The 25,996-nt window shown below is 42.6% G+C and overlaps 1 protein-coding gene across 17 annotated transcripts in view; it reads left to right on the forward strand.

Moving 5' to 3' along the window:
• The window catches only part of ptprsa (protein tyrosine phosphatase receptor type Sa), a 236,053-nt gene that overhangs the window by 110,945 nt on the left and 99,112 nt on the right, over positions 1-25,996 (forward strand). For all 17 annotated transcript variants that reach the window (XM_035176120.2, XM_035176128.2, XM_035176122.2 and 14 more), the window contains 2 exons: positions 13,568-13,713; positions 16,461-16,602. In XM_035176120.2, coding sequence (XP_035032011.1) covers positions 13,568-13,713; positions 16,461-16,602 — 288 coding nt within the window. The remainder of the gene's footprint in view (positions 1-13,567; positions 13,714-16,460; positions 16,603-25,996) is intronic.

The following is a 25,996-nucleotide window of genomic DNA, read 5'->3' on the forward strand; positions in this document are numbered from 1 at the left end:
ACAAAGAAAAAGATGGCGGTGTTGTGGCGCTGTGCTTAAAGCCTGAAAGTGCTGTTTTTATTGCCCCAAAATATTTGCAATGCTTTTAAAAGTGGAAACCAAGTCAAGTATTTATAGAATTTATGCACAATTTGAAGCTAAAGGTGCTTTTCAGTCATGTTTAAAGGGGGAAAAAGCGTCAAAGCATATAAACCATTTAAATGAACAGAACTGGTTTAAAAGAACTGAACGAAAACTCAACATTTTAAATGTGTTTAATTTCACATTTCTCAGTGAATATTGAAACAGTGGGAAATTACTGATACATGAATCCCCTTTTGTAATAAAATATTTTTATTATTATTCATGAACCATGGAGTGAGTGGGTTGCCAGGGTTTTCACCATTTCCTACAACAAAAACAACCACACAGCAAACATCATCGGACTCTTAAGGGGGCCCAGGCTAACTTGAGTGAACCTCGGCTTCAGCAGCTCTGGTATTAACACGTCTCATTATGACAAATTGTGTTCTGTTGGGAGTTGTCAATGTTGTAAGAAGACACAGTATTTATCACGTCGTAAAAAAAAAATACCGTCCCATTGTTCAGTAATTATTTGTTACTGCCTCATCTTTGAATAGGCTGAAGTTTATATTTTCCTCACTGAAGAGAAACTTTTCAATTTTTTGTTATATATAAACTCGCTGTTTGGGTCTGTGGATGAGGCGACAGTATAATATACATCATCATTTCTTCTGTCCCTTCACCTCCTCAATTCTACTCCTGCTTTCCTTTTAAAGTCCTCAAACAGTACCACTCCTGGCAAAGCCCTTTTAATAGTAATTGCCCAGAACTCATAGTGATGAGGTGAGAGTGTTCAATTATTCATATTCCTTTGAAGCTGCCAATTGAAAAAAAAAAAATGAACCCCCTTAGTGAAGCTGTTATTTTTTTGTTCATGTTACCTTTATCTGCGTCTGTCTTCCCTCCTTGTTTCTCTGCGTCGCTCCTTTGTCTTTCATTCTCCCTCACTCGCCTCCCTTTCAAATTATATTCAAGCCAACACTGTCAAGTTAGTTTCTGTCAAATTTAATTTTATGAAAACCCTGCTGTTGCATGCTCAGCCCCGTGCTTTGCTCTGTTCACTGTTTTTTCTCTCTCAAATAAGTAGAAAACAAGTAAACTTTTAATCGTGTTAAAGTCACGAATCTGGGCCTGAAGTTTCCTGGAGGCACGTCTGTATTTTTAAGTGGAATCCTCAAAGCTGCACACTTACCGGCATAATTCTTTACTCAAGTAAAAGTACAAATACAGCATTATAAGTAAAAGCACATGATTATTAGCAGCAAAATGTTGTTAAAGTATTCAGGTAAAAGTATTGGTTTAGTCCCACTGTAGCTAGTTTTCATTATTTACAGTTTTAAATACAGGGACACCAGATACATCTGAGGGAAGACAGATTATTACTGAGAGAACAAAGAAAAAATATTGAATATTTGAAAATTATCTCTAATCTTTACTTTTTGCCAAGATAAATAAACAGTTGAACATTTATTGAAATTAAACATTGTGAAAAGTTTAGGGGAAAAAGGTCGGAGACACTGATTTAATCAGAGAACGTCTTGTATTTTAAAACCTTGTAATCCATTGTGCAAAATCTTAAAGGTTATTAGTGACTAAAGCTGTCAAATATTTATATATTATAGTGAAGTAGAAAGTAAGTTTGAAATGTAATGGAAATGTAATGGAGTGGAAGTATAAAGCAGCATTTAAGTGAGTAAGTACAAGTACCTCAAAACTGCACTTCAGTACATTGCATGAGTAAATGTACTTTTGTTACTTTACAACTATTCGTTTTAGTGGTGCACATTTCATCTTTCCTCTTAAGTCTCCTTTAGCCAGAACTCAAACCATGTGGGAACTTGTTGCATTTTTTAGGTGTGTGAGCTCCAGGTGCACAGTGCTGGCTCCCTGGAAATACACCAATATTTATGATACAAGACGTGTGAGCATTGTTGACATGTATCCGCCCTATTGAAGTGATTTACTCTGCTGAGAGAGGAAACAACTAATCAACAGTGCTGCTCTCGCCCATATGGCTGATTACCTACACACAGCAGATGCCACTGAATTCGTTCAGAAGGATAAAATATTGTGGCAGCAGCAGCATCAGAGGAAAATTATTTATCTCTTTTAAATGCACCTCTGAATGCACGGTTTCAGTCAGCACTATATTGATCTAGATCGTTCAAGCTGGCAGCCGCTTTTTGCCATCATCTCTCTTTCTCATTGTCTCTTCAGTAACATGCTTCAGTAGTTTATGTGATGTTATATGAACTCAGTTTGACAGAACAATACAAGTGATTGAAAGGCATGAAAATTGCTGCTAAATTCAGCACACCATCAAGGTGGCTTTAAAACGTATAATGTCTCCGCTCCAGTGCTTCGATAAGAAAGTTTAGATCTTCGAATGTGTTGCTCCGCTAATTTTTCAGACTTTGTTTCAGAAACTTTTTCACTTCTGCTTGGTTTTTTACGTGGATTTAAATGCTTTCACTTTTTATTGTCTCTTCTGTTTCCTCTACTCTCTTGCCCTCTGTTTTGATCAGACCTAAAACACCTTCGGCAATCGGAGGTGTCCTCTTCATTTAAAGAGCCAACAAGTGTCAGGTGCCTCGAGTGAATCTCTAAATGACAGAAAATTGTTCTTTGGCCATTTTGAAATCACACACTCGAGCTTAATTTCCTTCCAATCTCTCTGAGGAATGGAGTCCTTTATTTCCAGTGGGCCGAAAGATATTTAGTATCCTTTGCTTCCCCCTTAGCCTTCAACAATGGTTTCAATGGGACCAATTTGTCCATATTACAAGTGTGCTACTGTTAGAAGTACAGCTTCTCTGTGACAGCAGTGTGGCTGGGCAAAGTTTTTCACCTCTGGGTACTAACACTCCAGAACTCATTTTATACTGGGTTCCCACATCCTGCCACAAGTCCCTCATGGACTGCAAAGCCTGAGCCCTACGAGTTTGTTTTAAGGGCAGTCGACACAACATGGTGCAGTGCATGATGCAACAGGGAAGGGTTTGCATAAAAACAACTTATTTTTACTTTTCATCCGAGCCTTGAAATCTTTGTTTACCTCAGACAAGTGAGAAAAAAAAATCCCAATGAAGAGTCGTCCTTTTATTTCCTGGCATTAGAAATGAATCGCTTTAAGAATAGTCCCACAAACTATCTTTTAAGTACGGCCTTTCCCTCCACTTCTATCAAGATGTTATCACTTCTTACAAGAAATGTCTTCATAAAAGTTTGATTGTATTCACACTCGTAAAATAATCTCATCTTGCCTCTTTATTAATTTGCTGAAAGGAGAATAGGATTTTTAAGACTTCCATTTGAGGTTACAAAAAGGACAGTCTTCCACTGTGGGGAAATGGCCGTACAATCCAGGCAGCACACAGTCTCTTTGTGAATCATTACATCCACTACTGCTTGGCACCCCAGTTGCCCCAAGATCAAATCCCAATTAGCCTTTCCCTCTTAAAATTTAATTGGAAAAGCAACTGTTCCATTAACCCTTAAACTTGCTCAGCCAGAGCAACACGGGGATGGAGCCTGACCCGAAACCTGCCGTGTGGAATATGGCTGCAGCTGAGATTAGGTGAGACAGTAATATATATTTTTTCAACCTGACTGGCGGAGGGTGCAGGCTTACTTTGAACACACGTTCAGACCATTTCAGACATTCACACCTCACCCACGCAACCACAATGATACATGGTTGTCCCCCCCAGCATCACTATTATGAGTTTATAAGTGCACTGCTCAAAAGAACTTTGGCAGCACTTGAAAGTAGATGGAAATCTTTCTTATCTTTTTTTTCACAGATTTTTGGTTTATTAACTTGTCCAAATAGATTTAGTACCTTTAACAGTTTATTGGAAAATAGTTTCCTCTGTTATAAAGTTAGTTAAATATGATGCAGGCCTTTAAATAGATGACTGAAGAAACATCAGCCCTGTTCTCAAAGATCAAAATCATCAGCTCTTCTAAGTTGGCTGATAATGATGCCTCCAAATAGCCCATCAGAAACTGGCACCAACATTTTTTTTTTTGCAGTAGTCCTCTGGTTTTAGTTGCCAGTGATTACGTGTCAAAACCCACCAGACAAGACAAAGCAAGACGGGGTTCAGAGTAAAGGCTTGGTTTCCATAGCGATGGCACTTGCCCAGGCAGCCTGCAAGAATTGGTCCTGATTGATGGGGCTCAGTTGTTTAGGCCCGGAGCGTGTGGGTGTGAGATGGGGGGAGAGAGCATGTGTGTGTGTGTGTGTGTGAGCCTGTTCATGCATAGACTTGAATGAACGTTTTCCTGAATCCGTCGTATGCGTCTGTCCGTCCATCCATCCGTCTGTCTCTCTGTCCCTCTGCTCAGTGTGTACGTGCTGATACAGGCTGGCAAGGTTTTAAGTCGGGTCCAGGACTGACGGACAGGCGGCTCGAGCAGCTTGGCGCCCTGCTGAGTCTCATGGATAGCTGTACTGTACTGTTCAGATACTGCAAGCTAGTAAACCTCTACACTTCAGAGGTCCACGTGGCTGTTGTTCAATGTCAGCATCACCTCTCTGCACTGCTCGTCTGAATGTTAGAAACACGATCAACATGCCCACTTACTCATTTTCAGAACATTGTACCAGGGGTCTGGCAGGAAAATTTGAGTAAAATGTCCAGACTTCAGTGCAGCTTTGATCAAATGCCTACTAAATATCCAAAGTTTCAATCAGACACAGTGCAACATGGAATTAAAAGGTGACTTGACTTCATACCAAGTCAAAGAAAAGTCCTGGACAAGCTGAGATGCGAACTCCACTTTCTGTTCATTGGTTGTTTTCTTCCCAGGAAGTCAGTCATGACAGTTTGTGCCCCCCCACACAGTTTGTGTGTCATGCGTCTGCTGTTTGGCTAATATGAAAATTAAGTTTAATCTCAATCAGGATCAGCTCCACTAAATCAACCTATTTAAATTAGTAGCACGCCGTGGTTCATATTGGTCCCCATCCGCTTTGTAAACACTCAGTTTAAAAAGCTACACAACAGCATATAATAACAACTGAAACTCATGTGGTAAAACCTCAGATATACTGTGAAAGACATTAATGACAACATAATCACAAATTTATAAGAACCTAATGTGAATATTATCTGAAAGAAGTCCAACCGGAACAAACAATATACAATATAAAGAAACGTTATCCTCATCTGTATCTTTACCTTGATTAGGGGAGCAAGTGAAGTGGAATTAGTTTCCTTTACCTCTAATGGACCCAAATGTTCTTGACAGACGTTGTTGGTGACAAAAAAGGACAGAGAGGTCTCTGTGTGCTGTGAAAGATACCTATTTGTAGCAAGATGGATAACAAGTGCCCTTTCCCCAATTTGCTGCCTTTCTCTGCAAATCACTGAATGGCCCTGCGTCATTCTGTCTCCCACTTTGCTAATTCAGCGGATAATGGGTCCTATTTATGACCCGAGAAGCTTTTCTCCATCAAATACTGTATTAGTCATAAAGCCAGTCCCCTTCCTCCCTAACAGCCCTCCAAAGCGGCAACAGTAAAGTACTGCAAATTGAGCCGTCTCATATTCACATACCCACCTCCCACTCTCCGCCACTTTATAATCACAGTGCTGGTATATTCTCTCTTATCACGTCCAACAGAGGTAGTGGTCAGTAGCAGGCGGCTTCTGTACGAGCTAAACAAGTGACCGTATGCGCAGTGTGAGTTTTTTTATCACCCGCTCGCTGCTCGTGTTTGACGTGGATCTGTTCTATTCTCAGGGCCTGCTGAAGATAGTTGGGCCCCCGTGGCTCGGACCATGTCCCCCTGCCAGGCAGATAAAGACGGGTCTTGTGTGCTTATCTTGGTAGTGCTGCACCGGGAATTGGGAGAGTTAGGTGAAGGGGAAAAATAGCCGCTGAGGGTGCAGTGTCCTTTCAATGTCATCTCTGGTCACATATATGTTATGTGACCGGAGATGGTTTTTATATAAGGTACCTTTAAGTAAAAGAAGAGTACATTTTTTACAACACGTGACACTGGTGGGAATCAAACTGCAGTATGTATGTGCCCTGTGTACAGCACAAACAGAAAGCAGAGAGCAGTATTTAGTTGTATTTTATTCATAATAAAAGGAAAGATATTCCTGGCTTTTTCATATTAACTTCAAACATATTTACTAACTTATGTTTGACTTACCATAAAAGGTAATGTAGAAGTTCTGTATAAATGCCCCTTCTGTCTGATGGTTCAAGAGCCAACCTTTTACTCTGATGTCTAGCAAGTATAACAATTTTTTATCACTTTAAATAAAAACGGACGGTAGTAGCTATCCATCACATGGTATCAATGCCCCAATGCATACAGTGCTTTATCGTCTATTTTACTCTAAATGGGATCATAATTTACGAAATGAAAATCATGCTGCATTAAAGAAGACTTGAAATTAGTGATTGAGACCATAAACTCCTTGGAAAATGTTTCTGAAGTTATTAATCGAATGAGAAGTCTTTTTGCAACCAATGGAGTCACCCTCTGTTGGACATTCGAGAGAATACATGTTTTAGGTACTTCCTGATTGGCCTCACTTTCTGCACCCATAGTCTAAATCCATTTTTTTACACAGTCTACAGTTTCACAGTAATTTAGTGGTAATGCCATGTCACTAAGGTGTTGTACCACACATAATAGTTAGGGGGAGCTGTTCTGAGGTAAAGGTTTCATGGGAAATCCACCCACTGCACAGTGATAAAGGGAATACCTTCATCTTCTATGGTCAAGTTTTTGTCGTGTGATTTTACCAGAGACTGAAATGATGATAAAGTGATGATGATTGGAGCGAAAGTCCTTCAACTCGGAAGTAGTGTTTAAATCCCCACACAGCAACGTGTGTCAAGTAGAACACACTGAACCACTTAAATTCAAACATTGTGCAAAAGCTCATCTGTTGATAATGTGGTGCGATCTGTGTCATCACTCATTACCGGGGGTTTTAAAAGCAGTTTAAGCCTCTGCACCACTCAACATCTTTCTACCTTGCAATTACTGGCGACGTGGCGTGGTTCAAATTTCGGAAAAAAGGAAGGTTCAAAGTCAACAGTAACTGGCAGCAGAGGCCCAGAGGCACACAGTTGAGGGAAATTGAAAAAAAGGTTAATTATGCTCTTCAGGGTTCACACAATCACACACAGCATACCTGAAGTGATTGCACTATAATAGACATTCGCCAGTGGCGGAGGGTTGGTTGATGGCACGAAAAACACAGGCAAACACATTCGACACATATGCACACACTGTACTGTATTTACCAAACACACAAAGACAGAAGCACACAAATGCACCTCTGTACCTTTTTTTCTTACAACTCACTGTATATCATTTTAAACATACTCCACCATTTTGTATACTCCTTACAAATCTTCATCTTCAATCTGAGTGAATAAAACCTGATGTCTTTGCCCTTTAAGATATAATGTGCAACAATTCGTCATTCAAATAAAATGACTAGACCCATGTTACATATGTAGCTGAAATGTTACAAACAATGTGCAAACTCAGAGAAATCCACAATATTATTCAAGTGACTGGACGTTTAATTTTGTTCGCCTTTTATTTGCATTGCATCTGCTTTACCTGTGGTTTTGTCCGTCTCTGCTATAACTTCTGGGGGAAAAACACACTGCTAGCTAGTTAACCAGTTAAATGTTATGATGATCATGGTTCTTCACCGCTATTTGTAACATGAATAAAACCTCCAATACATAACCTCATCCCTGAACATGATTTGCACCTGAGTCACGTCAGGTAGATTTTCAGCGGCAATGTTGGTGACAACTCCCATGACCCCTAGTGGCCGAAGTTACATGTTGGATGTTTAAATCCATCCTGGGTTGATTTGGAAGTTCAAAAATGCTGAAGATGCTCAGACAATAATAAACTCACTCCTGAATACAAGTAGAGCAAAAATAGACACAACACTGAAAGGTTGTGTTTTAGAAAGCAAGAGAGAGATAGTGTGCATTGAGTGAAAGTGGTTAATCATGATACAGCAGAACAGAAACCCGTCTAAACATTATTTGTATAATTCTATCTATGGCCTGCAGGAATGCCTACAGAACTTCACTTTTAGACACTCATCTGTGTGAACCCTGAAGGTCAGAGATTTAACCTATGACATCAGTGGCATATCCATCCATCCATTATCTGTACCGCCTATCCATTGAGGGTCACAGGGGGGGGGATGGAGCCAATCCCAGCTGACATTGGGCAAGGGCAGTCGCATCAGAATGTGTAAAATGTTGGGGATATGTGTTCTGTGGGCCACTGAGAGGCACGTCTCCCATGTCACACACAACGTTAATGTCTCCCCCGTGGCTTCGACCTTTGTGCAGCTGTAAATACTGCATCACAGCTGGAGCGGTGGGTCATGGAAGACATTTACAAACTGCTTTATTTAATCTGTTTTGAAATGAATCTGTTCATAGATATTGAAAGTATGAAAGTAAAATCGTTTTCACATCGGAGTTGTGTTCATCATAGTCTACAATGTAAACAGTGGACGTCCAATGCAGTATCATTATAGCTGAACGTATTGGTACAGAGATAATAGGATAGCATATGTAGTTAAAAGGGATTCTGCTGGACACAGAAAAGTATCATTTACAGCCATTGCAGCATTTTCTAAATGCAAACAGGCAGAATGAATGAACTTCTTTAGTAAAAAGGTCTAAATCTTCTATTGTATGTTGATGTAAGCAGAAGAAATGGGACTTGATTGGCTATGAAAATGCCTCTCATCTATTTAACGGCTGCAAATAATGGATGTGACTCAACATTACACATATTTGTTTTAAAAACTACAAACCACAAGAAAGTAGAGCAAAAGACAACATTTACCCCCTGTCATCTTCTCTCCTCCGCTCCTTTGACCACTGACCTCACCACCTGCACTCCCTCTTCCTCTTCCTCTTCCTCTCCCTCTTGGCCCCAACTGTCTCATTCTAGTTCATTTCATACATTTTTACCTGCAAACCTCTCACTTAAAACCTCACTGATGTGATGTTGAAAACTACATCTAAGACATAATAAGAAAGTCCTGAATCTGTCAGGAGTCAAATTCAGACTGACATGCCGGCAAGAACATTTATTGTTCACCTCTCTCATCCTATGAAGCCAAAGAAAGAGAGTGAGAGTGAGAGTGAGAGAGAGAGAGAGAGAGAGAGAGAAGAGGGATAGAAGGAAACTGGGCGGAAATGTCGAATGGTCCAGCTAGGGGGGGAAAAGGAATCAAAGAGCGCTGGCCTTCAGCAGAACCACTGCCACAGGCCTGCTCTGTGTAAATCCCTCTTCTGTCTCGACAGAGGGCACATTGTAAGGGGAGGTCAAATGCAGAGGAGCGGAGTTGTGTAAAGCTGTCTTGTGCCGTTTCAGAATGGAAATTGAAAGTATCAAATGCCAAAAGGGTTTATTGTATGCGCCAGATAAAGTAAGCCTGTTCCATGATGCTGGAGAAAAACTGCAGCGCTTATATCATTCCACAACCGTTACTCCTTCACAGCTATACGTCATGTGAGTATAGATATTGATGTATGTATATGTTTTGTTGAAAACCTTTCTCCTGTGCGTTTGGGAATGTACCATCCTCATGGGTCCCTTCTACAGATGAAGAGTAGGATTTAAAGAGGGCTTAGAAATATCAATCTATATGCTTTCATGTGACCATCAGACAACCAGGGAATCAATATTTACAACATTAAAATGATTGCCAACAACACACCTTCTTCTTATAAAGCTAGGGGAGTTTAATCCCGACCCATTGGCTGATTTATTTTGCTCAGTGTGTGGTCTGTCGATGTCCAATACTCACAGCCTGTCAGAGACACCTTTTATCATGTATGATGGTTTTTTAGGTATTGGCAATATGATAACATTTTTCAATTGACCACTGTCAGTCCAACAAGCCATATATCTGTGTGTGTATCTTTGATAACAACTGTCTGACACTTCAAAAATGGCATCAGATGCAGGTATGTCTCTGCTTGCAGATTCAAACAGGTGGGGGGTGAAATATGTGAGCTGCACACACAGTTTTTGATGTAACTCTCAATTATAAATTATGAATTGAAGCTGCTTTCCGGCCCCAATCGATCGGAAAGCAACCACTTAAAATGGGCTTAATTGTCAATCAGTCACTGCCCTGTTTTTTCGTGACTAGGCATTGATTTAACTCGACACAACAACACAGGCAACAGTCTGAGTCCTGTCAACAGCATCATGGCCGAGCTGCACTACAGACTTACAACTCTGTCAGTGATTAATCATATTTAAAACATTAAATTGGAACATTTTGGGCCCAGTGGCTGCAGCCTACAGCGCACACTGATTCACTGAAATCGTGGCATAAATCAGGACATGAATAAACTTGGCGTGCTCTCATTGCGTATGCAGCAGAACAGCCGAATCAAACCGAGAGATACTATGCCATGTAGGCTACTCGCAGTCACGAAATCCAGTAATGGTGAAGGTCGTGCCTGTAGCAGATGAGGTTCTGACTCCTCGGAACATCCTGCACGGATAGCAAAATGCAGCATCTGCCTGAAATGAGTACACTGACCAGTCTCTGAACGATATTTTTTTTGCAAGAGAAAAAGCGTGCAGAAAAGTTTTACAGGATTACTCTGTTCGGCGCCGCTGCCTGTGATGGCCTGATATGAGCCTGAGAAGAGGTCACATTGCTAATCCTACTAGCATGAATGCTAGCCTCAGTGGGGATATTCCATTCATCAATCCGGCTCGAATTGCTTTTTTTTGAGAAACACCTAGTATCTATAATCCATTAAATTTAGGCTACAGCCAGTCTGACTCAGGACATGAGTCAGGACATGACTCAGGACATGGGCAGGCACAGGAGACCTAGTGGGTCAGCCCGAACCTACAATGCCCAGCCAATGCTGTCAGGAGTGTGGCTCAACTCCATCTGCCAGGTCCTTTTTAGCTCTCACTTTGAACCAGGCTTTAAAGGTTCCATTCCACCCACTATCTACACTGCTTATCCTTCATGTGTCTACATTGGGTGAGAGGCGGGGGTGCATCCTGGACAGGTTTCCAGGCTGATATGCAGAGACAAACAACCATTCACTGTCACATCACACCTACGGTCAATTCAGAGTCTCCAATTAACCTAACCCCCAATCTGCACGTCTTTGGGAGGAAGACGTAGTAACCACAGAAAACCCAGGCAGACGGGGGGGGGGCGTGAATCTTGTAATGAGATGATACGACGGTGCTAAGTACCCTACTGGCTTTAAACGTTAATTTGAACCGATGGATTTACCCAATTGTTGATTGGCGATATACCTGTCTAACCCAGACTAACATACACCATCAAGGTAATGCCTGAATGCACAAGTCTTATAATACCATGCACAAGCTTTTGCACAGATGGTCCCAGTATCATTAGCCTTGTATTACGTGTCATGTTTTACCCTTTGAGCTACACATACACCAAACTACACAAGAACAAAAGATGATAAAAACAAAAAAAATCAAAGCAAGATAAGAGCTCGTCTGTGGCTGCTAGCGTGAAACATAATATTACAGCCGCAGTGGTATTTATTTGACAGCATGTTTTTTATCTCTGTCTGATCACGGGGTGGTGTAATGAGCACATTCTCTTACTTTCAGCAATAATCTTGCATTCGCAGACATCTAAGCTTGTAAAATCAAGGTTAAATTTGTCTTCCCATTGGCACACACTGCAGGAACACGTTTTGGGTGTTGGTTAACGATGTGTGTAACCGCTCATCCTCTAGCGATCCCATTCTACTTGGAGAAAAAAACAAAAAATGTACGGCAAAATGTGAAACCAGCCTTTGAGATTAAATAACCATTAACTAGTTAAGTTGGGGGCGGTGAGTTTGTGTATGTTGTTGTAATATTTGCATCAGAAATATTTTGGTTGTTCGTTGGGGGCGGTGAGATTAACTTTGCATGCGGCGCCTTTGCTTTCCCGAGGCGGTACACTCACCCTTCTTCTTTTCCTTTCCCTTGTCTTACACAATTTCTCTTGCCTCGTTCCGTCTAAAGTACCCACTCTCTATCTCCCTTATCCGATAATGAATGCAGGAATTCTCCTTCATATATGTGTTTTGCTCTGCCTGGAGACTGGTGTCGGCCCATGGTCCCTTAATTATTAATTTGACGCTATGTGCTGGCCGTTTGATCATCCACACATTTCTGTATGATTCAGATTTAACGAGTTCCCCAAGAGACTATGTTTTCTTTCTCTCTCCTTATTTCTATCAGGCTTGTTGTCTTTAACTTCTGCAACCAAGTGAAAAAAAGAAGAAGCCAAAAGCACCAAAATTACTAACGTTTGATGTACAGTTTAATCACAGGTCACAGTCCCGTGAGTGCATAATTCTTTAGTGTTATACTCAATTTCTCACTTTTGAATGCTTTAATGTCAACGTCAAATGCAAAATTCACTTCTACTGCCTCATCATCTTATTCTGAGGGTTTGTTATGAAACTGCCTGGGTCCAGACTCCATTTCCCTACAGTGCCATATTTTGTTTTATCTACTAGCCATCAGCACTTTGGCACAACATCCACGTATAAACTCTCAAGTCATGATCTACACACAGAACTACACAGCGTTAAAAAAAAGGAGGTACCAGATGAGGACGGGCACAGTCATTTTTAATTCAATCCGAGATTGCACCCCAGGGGGTAATTTGCAATGACGGCGTGGCCCAGTTAAAGATGCTGAAACGGGTTCAATCACCACAATGACCATCAAATCCGAACTGTCCTCAGTACGGGACACATGGGATTAGGTGTTGATAGGTGTCCATCTATCCAAAGTGTCTCGTCAATCCACCCACTGTCTGTCTGTCTGTCTGTCTGTCTGTCTGTCTGTCAAGGTATTTATTTTGTCTCTATCCAAAACTCAAACTGGCTCCTCTCTGATGTGATAAATACATTAAGACACTAGAATAGCACTTAATCAATCAAGTCGCACCAAATTGTGCTCACTCATAGATATCGTTCCCCTTTTCGGGGAAACGCCCCATTTCGAAATGTAAAAGAAAAGTAAAAAAAACATTGATCGATATTAAAATGGGATGTTTTCTTCCCTGATCCAAACCACGTCCTTCTGACATGTTTCATTATAATCCATCCAGTAGATCTGCGTTATCGTGATAGCAAACAAACAGAAAAAAACAGAGCTTCGTAAATAAAAGTAGCTACAGATTTATTTACAGAATAGAGACAGAAGGAGTTGCGAGAAAACGATGGTGTGGATTTGTGTAACATCATTGTTGTGTGTACATTTGTGTGGATATATATACATGCACTCAAATTGGAATGTGGAAGTCTAGACTTGGTGAAGATGTAATCACACTCATTTAAGCCTTATTGCATTGAGAGGAGCAAAGTTAGTTCCAGCGTTGAAACATTCCTCTTACACTAAGTGCTGATGGCTCATTTTCTCTCTCTCTCTCTCTCTCTCCCCGTCTCCCTCACTCCTCAGCATCACCAAGGTTCACGAAAGTTCCCGTCGACCAGATTGGCGTCTCAGGGGGCGTGGTCTCCTTTGTTTGCCAGGCGACAGGCGACCCCAAGCCCCGGGTGAGCTGGAACAAGAAAGGCAAGAAGGTCAACTCCCAGCGCATAGAGGTTGGTTCATCACTTTATGGTTAGCAACAGGTTGTTTGTGTTACTGTACCGTCATGTGACAAGAGACTTGAGGATACGATGAAAAGGTAATATCTCAGCGAATGTATATTCTGAGACGATTCTTGGCAGTTTCAGAAAATGAAATTGTTCTAAAAATGCATTTCAGTGAGCGTTAAAGCAACACTATGTTACTTCTTGAGTGACAGCGGCCTCTGCAGCCACAAGCGCTGAGTCAACTGGGTTCAGAGTGCGAGTGATTGAGCAAAGAAGCTAATCAGTGATTTCTCCTAATCATCCCCAGCATAAGTGCTGTTGCTCTAAAAAACACGACAAACTCTATTTGGAATCCTTGTGATATTTTGAGATTTCCTTACTGAAGACTGAAGACTATCACTGTTCTTAACCGACTTCTTTTTAATTGTGCGGCATTACAGCGGCTGACTGTCATTCATCTAGACTTGTGTTGCAGGACCTTGAACCCACTCACCAAAGTTACAAAGTGCAAAAATGGTTGTTTGGGGCGAATGAAGTGTGAATGAAGGAGACACCGTTCTCTAATGATATTAAAGCTGCTATTTTAGGGTAAAGTAATTAACCAACTGGAGGACTTGTTGTTCGCAGCTCACACTTTTTTGATCCGCAGCCACATTTAACTTGCGTCACACAGTTCACCCTGCAAAGTCCCAGCTAAAGCATGAAGCTGAAATGATTTACTCTTCTTAAACCTGGCCCACACATGCTCTTTTTCATCACAGCTCAGCACCACATTCACATTACAAGCGCAGTCTTCTGTTGCAATTGGGTTCCCACGCAGTCTTTTTGAAAAGGGTGTTTTCGTGTGCTTTTCCTCACCCACAGTTTTCACAAATAGTCGTGGACAACAGGTACCAATCTTTTCATAGACGTGCTGTGTTAACCTCCAAGTGATGTGCGGGTCCACCATTAGCTGTAGCTGATGGCCAGTAATACAATTCAGAGCTCTCTCATTCCTCTGACTCTGCCGTTGCCACATTCTTGTTTTGTGTGGCTCTGTCTGTGTGAATGTGTCTTTCTGTGTGTTATTCATGATGTTTGTTGTTAAGTTCTCAGCAGGCGTCCCAGATGACATCTCTAAAAGTCTTGATTGATGCTCAGTGTCTCTTAATTAAAAAGTTGCTTTCGTTAAGGCTGATGGCAGCGCACAGATAGAGAGATAGATTCAAACACGCGCACACACACACACACACACACACACACACACACACACACACACACACACACACACACACACACACACACACACACACACACACACTGCAACATGAAGACAACCACAGGGGAGGAGGCTAAAAAGCAAAAAAATGACAACAACATCAACAGGGGGAAAAGCAGCATCTCGACGGAGGACAAAATAAAAGACAAGTAGTGTTTGTACGTTCTCCCTTGCATGCTAAGTGGGAAACAAAGCCAAGGGCGTGAAGCAGCCCGCCAGAACGGACGCTTCTTTTCCTCCGTTTAGCATGAAATAAAAAATTTGTAAAGGGGTTTTGAAGTTGTTATGATTTTTTTTTCCTGTTCTACCCTCTAGACAGCTGCTTTGATATTGATCGTGATGCCGTGCTCTGCAGTGTTTTTAGCCTAATTAACAGCTCAGCTCTGAGATGTGCAGCAGGGGAGCAGCGGGGCTGCTCAAGACTTGTACTTGTATCACAAAATCATGCTTTGCTCAGAGATCTCAGCAGTGAACCCTTCGTCGAGATGGTGTAAGCTCCTCTGAGGAGGGATGCTTGTTGGAAGAGGTTTGCAGAGAGACTGACAGACGGGCTGACCGTGTTCTCTAACGCTTCATCCATCTAAAATTAAGGCTAAAGCAATAACCCTACGAAATGGCAGTCTGTGTTAAAAGAAAGGGGTAACTGGTCCAGACATCCCACCATTTAAATTCCACTCATTTGCCAAGTCTTGAGGTTCAGCTTCTTGCTGCAGGGCACATGGCTGTTGATATGTTAGTTTTCAAAGAGATCAAAGTCTCAAAATATGTCAGTGGCCAGTTTCTGAAACAATGTCAGAACTGATCTAATGTCAGTCTCAGAGTAATTACAGATAAAATCTCCGCCAAGGCCCAACAGTCCCCTTAAATTCAATCAAGCTGCATCAAATCTGATTTGAGATGTCAGTCCCCTTAATATGTCTGAATTCTTTCACCAAGATCCATATCTTATTGGGAAATTATGAAAATGTTGAAAAATGCCCCCTCATCTGGATTTGCACCAAAATGTGATGGGTTCCTCTCACACCCACACTGCATCCTTTCCCCAAGTTATGTAAAAGTCTGTTCAGTTGTTGTTGCACAATCATGCCTCCAAACAAACAAACCAACCAACAAAGAAACGGACCGGGGTGAAAACATTAACCTCCTTGAAGTAACTTGTGATGAAAACACACAAAAGCAAGCATATCACACATAAAGATATGGGACTGTGTGTGTGTGTGTGTGTGGTGAGAGAGAGAGAGTGTGCCTTTCCTTAGAATTCTGTATTTATTAGGACCAAAGGTTATAAATCACAAACACAGTACCTTTCCATTCAAGGATATCTTCTTATAACTCACTCTTTGGTTTTCTCTACAGATAAACTGACGTCTTATCAACCCTAAATGTTAAACAAGTGTGAAAATTGGAAATGAAAATGGTTAACCCTGGTACTCCATGCTAACACTCACCTACACTATATGGAGTCTAACCCAACCCTGTTCCTTAACCCCCACAGACCATCGAGTTTGACGAGGCTGCCGGCGCCGTACTCAGAATCCAGCCTCTGCGCGCGCCGCGAGATGAGAACATCTACGAATGCGTAGCCGAGAACAGCGAGGGCGAGATCACCGTCAATGCCAAGCTGTCCATCATCCGAGGTGAGTGCTGCATTAATATGAAACAATGTGCAGGGGGGGGTAACCACAAGATAAATCATTAAAGTGGAAAACCAGGAGCTCCTCAGGGTTTTTTTCATGGCACCTTGAGTTTTTGAACTGCAGTTGCCAGGAAGCGAGGGCTGCACCTTGAAGTCTTTCTATCTATTTCTATTACATATAAAATCAATCAGTTTGTATATAACTTTATGCGATATCTCCCTTTTTCTTTCTTTTACCCTTATATCAGAATGTACAAGCTAAATCATAAGTGTTACATGAATCGCCACCAGAGAAGCCAAATTAATTCATGTGAAAATGTGGAGGATTATTTCAGGCGCGCTGCACCGCCCTAAAATGAATCACATTCACTCAGAACAGATGGACTGTGTGAAGGCTGTTTATCAAGGGTTCATCAGTTTGATGCCACTAATCAACTCTCCATTCATGTACGAGCTGGACCTCTGTTTGCCCGTGATGAAAACCCAAAGGATCCTTGAATGAAAAATTGCCTGCATATACAGTCAGGGCACAGCGACTGACAGCTGTGTCTGCACACACACACACACCCCCGTGCACACAAACAGGTGTCAAACGACAAAATTGGATGAGATGTGTCGATGAAATCAATGATGGTTGAACTTTGCGGACCTTTACCGAGAGGCTCCTGGACGCGCTGGTTTATTCTCAGCAAAGGTATTACATCATTTGTTGAGCTGGAGCGTAGAGGTCACGGAGGACACTATCAGAGGCGAGCAAGCATGTGGTCACACTCTCCCGCGTTCTTTTCTCTCCGTCTACCTGTCTGTCTGACTCACACACACACACACACACACACACACACACACACACACACACACACACACACACACACACACACACACACACACACACACACACACACACACACACACACACACACACACACACACACACTCAGAGTCTTCTCTCTTCTCTTCTGTTCTCTCTCCTGCCACCATCTGCCATGTTTCCAGGGTTGGATGAAGCTGAGCTATTGCTGCCTGGCTGGCAGCACACGAGCTCGGCCTTCCTGGCTGTCAGATGCATGTTGGAGCAGGGATTGGAAGCCTGGCCCAGCATCCTGGGTTAGTTATTGTTAGCAACAAACCCCCCGCACTGGGAACACGCTGGTGGGTGCTAGGGGAGGTGTGAGTGGCTCAGGTGTCCTTCAAAAGTTGAAATACATATTGAGACGTGGCACGTATATAATGAAATGACATGTTTGTTCACATTTGTCACAGTTTTATTTCTCTGCCTGGAGTGATACATATTAGAGTGTCGATACCTGAATTTGGGGACCTGACCGGATTGGTCAGGTGTACAGACAAAATTTGGAAATTATAGTTAGTCTCAGATCGGGTTGGTCATTGATTATTGATAATCTTTTGACCTACATGTCTGTCTACATCAGGCTCAGGTCGGGTTCGGTTTAAGCTCGTTTTCTGTCTGACTAGGACAGAAAAATGTGACCTGAGGCGAACTCATTCACACTGAATGAGCAGCTTTCAGTTTGGCGCTGTACGTAAGGACATATTATTCATAATTTTGAATTTTGTTTTTTACAGTGTTCTGTGAAGTCCTTTACAAAGAAACAGTGGGCACACAGACAGACTGAAAAAAAACAATAATGAACAAGCAGACCCTTTTTTATACTACAAGCTCAGGCATGTACATGTCAGCATGTGCAGTTGTGTGAACACAGCTGCGTGAAAGAGCACAACGCGAACGATGGGTGGTCCACAGGAGCAGGCGGAGGATAAAAAGATATTGGAATCGGCTTGATGAGGTTTCCTCGAGAGCCCAGAGGAAGACAGCCGCTCTCCTGCCCAGGCAAGACCAAACGCTGACGGAGGGATGAGAGAGTGATGATGGGGGTTGAAGGTGCAACATGAGCACCAAAGGAAGAGAGCAGTAGTTTCTCTCAGTTTTCCATCTTTAATGAGGTCGGGGCCCGCTGCATTAACTCGGCAGCATTAGGGAGGAGACAGGAAAAGATACAGGCAGAAAACTGGAGAACGAGATTGAAGAAAGATGGAGTTTAATTCACAGAAAATGCAGAAAACGTGGAGAGTGAAGCTGGGAGAAAAAGAATGAGGGTCAATGGAGAGAGAGAATGCAAATAGAGATGTAAGTGGAGCAAACCAGAGGAACAAATCAACCCCCAAAAAAAGAAGAGAAGTTGGCCAGAGATGAAGGCAGACAACAGGGGGTGTTGCGGACGATTGGCATTGTAGAACAGGTGAGGAGGACAATAGGCAAACATGGGCTCTTGGAACAGGGGCATAGGATTATGGGATATGGGACAAGGCACCGGGGACACATCTGCAGTAAACAGAGGGTTTGTGGTCTGGGATGTGGAGAGGCAGAAAATGGGTCGCCACGGTGGGTGACTTGGCCGAGAAGCCGTGGCACACATTTGCAAGAAAATCCAACTGCATGCACACGCGCAACCCATAGATTCATGTTGACAAATACAAACAAACACACGGAATAACATGTATTTACACAAACATGCATCACTTATACATCCCAATAAGGAATCCGTTGATGTTCACGACACACACACACACACACACACATATTCACACACACTCAGGCACACTCAGGCACACACACACACACACACACTCAGGCACACACACACACACACACACACACACACACACACACACACACACACACACACACACACACACACACCCATTCAGAAGCACAAGCTGACACATAGCGCATCATTCCACCAAGTTTTGTGGAAATCCTTTCAACGGACAGGGGTGAAAACATAACCTCCTTGGTGGAGGTAATTAATAAACTCATAAACATTTATTCTTCCAAAAAAAGCAGACTAACCTTTAACCCAATCTTCATAGTTATTTTTTATACTGTTTCCCCTCTTCCTCTGTTGTCTCTGGTGTGTTTGTGTGTGATCGTGTGTGCACGGTGCGTGTGTTGGTGGCAGGGTGCCTTTAGCATCGTCTGTGACACCTCCTTGGCTGTTGCTTCACTGCCTCAGCTGAATACCTAAGATGGGGGCCATCTGGCTGCGCTGAGAGTTTGCACACAGTCCTCTGGGAGTCCTTGGAGAGGGACTGACAAGTGTATGAAGTGTACTCTTGAGATCTGACACAACTTACAGCTTGCTTTGTGGTCTTTTTTTTCTTATGGGAAAATTTTTTGGAGTGTGAGGATCTGCCTGTATTTTTCAGGCAAGTGTTTCGAGTGTCAACAGGAAGGCAGCGTTGCCACTGGGATACTGTCAACTCATGCTGTTGTGAGGAGATCATGGGGTGTTACCCCCGGTTTGTGTGATTGTCTTTGAGACTGCTGCAGTGTTTAGCCCTGCCATTACTGTTGCAAATAGATTCTCCCCCGAGGCTCCCAAAGGAGGGAAAACCCTGATTGATGAGATTTGGTCTGCTGCTCTGTTTTATTTTTTTCAAATGTTGTAAGAGTTGTCGATATGATGTGTCTATCGTGGTGTTTGGGGAACCCATCAAAATGATCAGAGCCAGGCAGAGCAGCTCTCAAGGCAGAAATAATCATGTTGGTGGAGTTCAAGCTCGCTGGTGAAGCCATGGAGCTGAGACGTTTGAACTTAGAAGTTAGCAGAGAGTCGCCTTTGATACACACACACACACACACACACACACACACACACACACACACACACACACACACACACACACACACACACACACACACAGGTGCATGCAATTCAGCTCTCAGGTCTGGCCTTGAACATATGAATGCTTGCCGCATAACACCAGACCCATCCATGACCTCTTTTTGCAGCTGTGCACCGATACACACACACACACAGCCACACGCACACACACACACACACACACACGACATGTTTATTTTCGTTTGCCGCTCCCAACCAGGTGAAACCAATCAAACCTCCTCTTCTCTCTCTCTCATCACTCTCTCCAAAACCGATCCAATCCTCCCGCTCTCTGTTGGTGTGTGAGTTTGCCAAGTTACAAAGCCTGGTTTTCATCCACAGCACCCCCTCCCGCCTCCCCCCCCTTTCTCGTGAGAGCTTCTTGTTAAGTATAATTTGTTGTAAAGCTAAATTTCAGGGTCTCTTTCAATGTCTATCAGGGTGTTTGTGACACGGATCGTTGCTGTTACTTTACATTAGTTGGGGAAGAGCACACAGATATTTTACTGTAGATGTATGTTTATATTAAATCACTGTCATTTGATAGTTTAAAGTGAACTGGAAACTCCACTCGTCTGCCACAGAGCAACACTGTGCTGGTCAGTGCACCCACTATTACCCAGAGGGCAGTGGGGCTTAGCGTGTCTGCTGTTTGATCAGGGCTTTCTGGTGATTGGCGTCTGCTTTGTGAAGACACAGGTTATTGTGAATTTTATTCAACGTCCCAACAGATACTGGCTCCAGCTTTTCATGGCCCATCTACCATTTTTCGTATCTTCTGACACAGCATCACTGCCATTATGGCCGAGGCTCTCGCCTCTCGTCCTCCCTGCAGTCGTTCTCTCTCGCTCTCTCTGTCTCCACTTGTCCGGTCTCATTGTGTCTCAGTGGGTGTGAGAGAGAAGGTGCCGCCTGCTGCAGTGGACAGCTGCAAGTGGATGGTGATTAATCACTTGTGTGTACAGTCTTTCAGTGATACGACCATTTCTCCATCACATTTTGAGCAATAGAATGCAAATTCACATACACTGTGTGGGATGGAGAACTAAAGAGCATCCTATATAATAATATTTTGCATTACATTATATTTTAAGGTATAAAAAAGATTTAAGAATTGGTTAAAAAACACTAGGATGATGAATCAGCTGTAATGAAAAATACACTAGCAAAATTGAAGAAGATCACAGCACCAGGTATTAGCTAAAACACAATTATAATCTGTTCTCATCATCACAACTTGTCGTGTGAGTGCATTTGCCATAGAATTTGATAAATGTGAGATTTCCCTTTGTGTGTGATGCAATCTGACTTCAAAACTGGTTTGTGTTTTTGAAAGTCTGAGCCTGAGCTGAGACAGAGAGCAACGGACAGATGAGAGATGATAGGAATATAGAGAGAGAAAAAAAGATTTTTCTCCTTGCTGTTTATTTCATCAGTATTCCCTGTGTGTTTCAAAAAGGCTCCAGCTCAAAAACACATTTAGATTTGTGAAATATTCCCCTCGGGTTTCATTCCTGACCCCTTGGTTTTTTTTATAACCTCTTAAAACTACAGTTTACATTTTCTCACAAACGCTCGAGAAAGACAAAGTACAAAGTTTTCTTCTTTTTGCAACATTTCTTTGACTTTTAGTCTTTGCATTTTTTTCCTCTTGTCTTTTCTCATGGTGCTAATATGGTGCCGAAGGGTAATGCTTCATTTTTTTTTGAGTTTATTTTAGAGGAAAAGGTGAGTCCAGGGCATCGGGGGAAGGCAGGATGAAAAATGAATAAGGCATGGTGAAACATGAGCAGGTGTGTGTGTGTGTGTGTGTGTGTGTGTGTGTGTGTGTGTGTGTGTGTGTGTGTGTGTGTGTGTGTGTGTGTGTGTGTGTGTGTGTGTGTGTGTGTGTGTGTGTGTGTGTGTGTGTGTGTGTGTGTGTGTTGGGGTGTGTGTGTGTTTTGGGGTGTGTGTGTGTTTTGGGGTGTTAATGAAAGAAGGAGAGAAATTGTTTGTTTCCTCGTGTGTGTGTGTAAGTATGCATGGGTGACAGCTGAGTGTGTGTTTCCGTGCGTGTGCGTGTGTGCTTGTACGAGTATGTGTGTGCTGTAGAGAGAGGGAGACAGAGTTAAGAGAGAGCAAGCCAGGCAGCCGGCAGGCAGGCAGGCAGTGGCTGCTCTGTAATGAGACAGTGAAAAAGTGGCAGTATCAGCAACAGATCTGGCTGCTTTTCTTTTCCTTTTCTCCCTTCCTGTCTGTCTGCTTCTGCGGTAGCCTCCGCCCTCTTCCACTAGCCTCCAACACCTGTAGAGAGAGCTAGAAATATATGCAGAAAAGAGTGGCAGGCGGGTGAGTAGAAAAGCAAAGAAGGGAGATAGAGAAAAAAATATATTTATTTGAAATACCAGAATAAGGAAATGGATGAAGAAGAAATAATAACATGCACATATCTTGTTTTATTTTTGTTGTACTCAAAGATTCAAGAAAGTGAGGCTATTGTTACTAAAGAAGGGGAGTATGGAGACGGGTTTTATACCTGTAGCCTTGAGGCAGAAAGCATTCAGAGTCTCGTGACTTGGTTGAAATGTTGACATCTCCCACATTGAAGACTGGAAGTGTTCTCCTGGTATACCTTCCACAGTTTCCATCTTTATTGACTAGCCAGGACAGCATTATTGAACATGCCAGTCAGATGGCCACAACACCTATATGCACGCCAGAGATAAAGAGGAGAAGGCACAGCAGGGTTTTTTTTAAGGAAGCCTCAAACCCCCCGACACACCTCATTTGAGTTTAAAGTCCACACTGTGCCATGGCCGTGTGCTCTCTGAGTTGTTTTTGCCCACTGCATTGTCTCTAGCTTGTCCCTGATAAACAAGTCAATTCTCATTCCCAAGCAGCACTCACAGCTTCCACCAGTAAATAATACATTTGTTTCGTGCTGTTAAGATCTACACCCATCAGTGGAGGTTACCTTTTGACGGTGAACCTATTTTTGCATGAAGCACCTGTTCGCAGCTCTCAGTTCCAGCAATTTTTCCACTTGCAGATGATAAACCATCGGGTCTCTCTTTGTGTGCATGATCACAAAAGTGCGGTTTGTTTTTGGCTCCTTCATTTAAGGAGAATTACAAGTGCAGCACATTTCGTGCTTTGTTCTGCGATAGTGCCAATGAGGTGCTACTCCTCGCTGTGTTAGGATTCTCTAGCTGTTATTGGTGTTATTGGTGTATGGGAGAGGTCAGGCTTGGCACAAACAACAAATCAATAGTCAAATGTTGACCACCTGCATGGCCCTCATGCCCCTCAATCTTATTGGAGGCTTAAGAAGTTTCGTGTTTTTCCCCTCTGAACTCTTCGCTTCGCTGTCCTGAGGTGACTCTGGTGCTTCCTCTCCGCTCTTATATTGAACTGCTTTCAGACAGGCATGGATGTCCAGACATTTCCGTGAACATTTTTGTGGAGGGGCTGTGTGAGAGATCGCAAATGAACGAGTCAGTTGCTTTGGGCATTTTCTGGAACTTTTCCTGCCAGCCCTCTTTTAAAATGTCAGGAGAATGTCCAAGTGAGCCTATGTGAGAGTACAGCAGAAAAATGTGCGGGGAACTTTCAATCCAGCGATTGGGCAGGTTGATGACGTTTTTTGATGAATGGCAGACGCAAAACTGGAGTAATGCTTACGTGTCAGGATTAAAAAGAGACGCCACGTGTATGAGACACGAGATGTGAGAGCTTTCGGCTCCACTCAGGCACCACCCCCCACCTGAATTTAATTCTAATTCAAACAATCTTCTTCATATGTGAAAGGCAAAGTCCGGAAAATGTCTGGGCCCAATTTGTCTGAACTCCATGTCTGAAAACAGCTTATCTTAGTTATCTCCTTACCATGAATCATCTCTCCTCCCCCTGTTCCACTTCATACATAAATATTAGCATCTTTATGCCTACTCGTCTCCTGCAATCTGTCTTTTACTATTATAGAAAAATGTTCTTCTTCCAGAGAAAAATTCACCAAGATAAGCATTTATGGCGTCTGAATCCTTTCATCCTCAAAACCTTTAATGCAGTAATCGTTGGTTATTGGGGGATGAGGGGGGGGGGGACCACAAGCTGAGTGGAAGCACAAAAGATAAAGGAGGAAGAGGAAGAGAGAAATGAAGTGGTTCCTGATGGAGCGGGATAAGTGGAAGGAACTAGCCTCTGGTCACGGGTGGCTGGCTCCTGAACTTTTGCCATCAACTTCATATAATTCCTGCTCAAGTAGAGTGACCCTGCCGACTGTAGACATCTGACCACAGCCAATATACAGCACCAGGGCAGAGTAAAGAAAATACAGAATGAAGAGACAAAAAGCAAGTGGGGAAGCAGGAGACTGGCTCAGGTTTGGCTGACTGGTTTATTACTGGCGAGTAAGTCCATATAAATGGATCCTTTGTCACAGCAATGCGATGGCCAGACTAAATGGGCCATCTCCTTGGCCATTGAGACTAAATTGAGAGATTAGTGTCTCTGAGATGTTTTTTACAATGAAAAGTGTTCACTGGTTTGATTCACCTGGTGATTCAGCCTGTGGCAGAAATACCCATTTCCTCCCATATCAGATCATTTCCATCTGTTCTTTTTCTCTGTTTCTCTCAAACAGCCATTGTCCATGTGTGGAACCTGAAACAATGGAAAATAATTTCTTGTTACACGTCCATTAATATGTAGAAATGCACATGTAATTCAATGCGAATCAGTTGTGAAATTAGTGGTTGGATTTCCAACATCTGGTTCACAGTAAAAGCTCCCCGGCAGCACTCCCTTCTATAATGCCTCCTTGTCATTATATTTCATTAAATCTCTGCCAGTATTTTGGTGTCACGGGATTTCGCTGGATAACTGAAAAAATGTAAATCAGTTCCCCTGCAATTCTGGCCAAGCAGATACTCACAGAAATGTGCGGTTGGCCTATCGGTCCATCTGGTCATGGGATTTACTTGCTCATAATGTCATGTGTAATTCATTTAGGACGACAACAAAACGAACATACTAATATGAATCATAGTAATTGCATTTTGGAACATTATACGTGAAAAATCAACATGTAGAAACCAATAAAACATGGAAATGAATACAATGATAACGTGCAGAAATAAAATGCAAACAATTGTAGGGTGAGGGTTACTGTTTGCTCGACACGCAGACAGTAAGAGTTGAGAGAAAAAGAGTGGTTCCTGTGGAAACGGCGTGAGTGGCGACCTTTGGAGTGGTCCAGCTCATGCATAAAGAAGAGCAAGGGGATATGGCCTGGACCACCAGCTTCATGCATATACATAAGCCTCTCGCCCAGGTGACTGGAGGTGTACAACACAGAGGTTACGCTGTGAGCCCTGCAGGATCAGAAGAGCTCACATGACTTCGAGTCCTTCATGCTTCACAGGTGCCATGCATAGGCCACCTGTGGAAAATCTATGGAAATCTTAACATGCAGTATGGCTACTAGTATTTCTTCTTTGTGAGGCATACACATCAGCTAAGAAAGAGAAGCCTTATACTTTTGTCAAATGAATAGTGTTAGACCATTGTAGCTCTTAGTCGGGTATAAGGACAAGTTAGATTGTATTTATGAGGAAAATAGCGTTGGGAGTCAGGCCAGTTGGAAGCTGCAGGATTTATTTGTGATTACAAAGCTTTTGTTCTGGAGTGCGGCCCAGATCCACCTGGACCGAACAGCAGCTGGTCGTACTCTAG

The sequence above is a fragment of the Hippoglossus stenolepis genome, chromosome 14, assembly GCF_022539355.2.
Source record: "Hippoglossus stenolepis isolate QCI-W04-F060 chromosome 14, HSTE1.2, whole genome shotgun sequence".
Lineage (NCBI taxonomy): Eukaryota > Metazoa > Chordata > Actinopteri > Pleuronectiformes > Pleuronectidae > Hippoglossus > Hippoglossus stenolepis.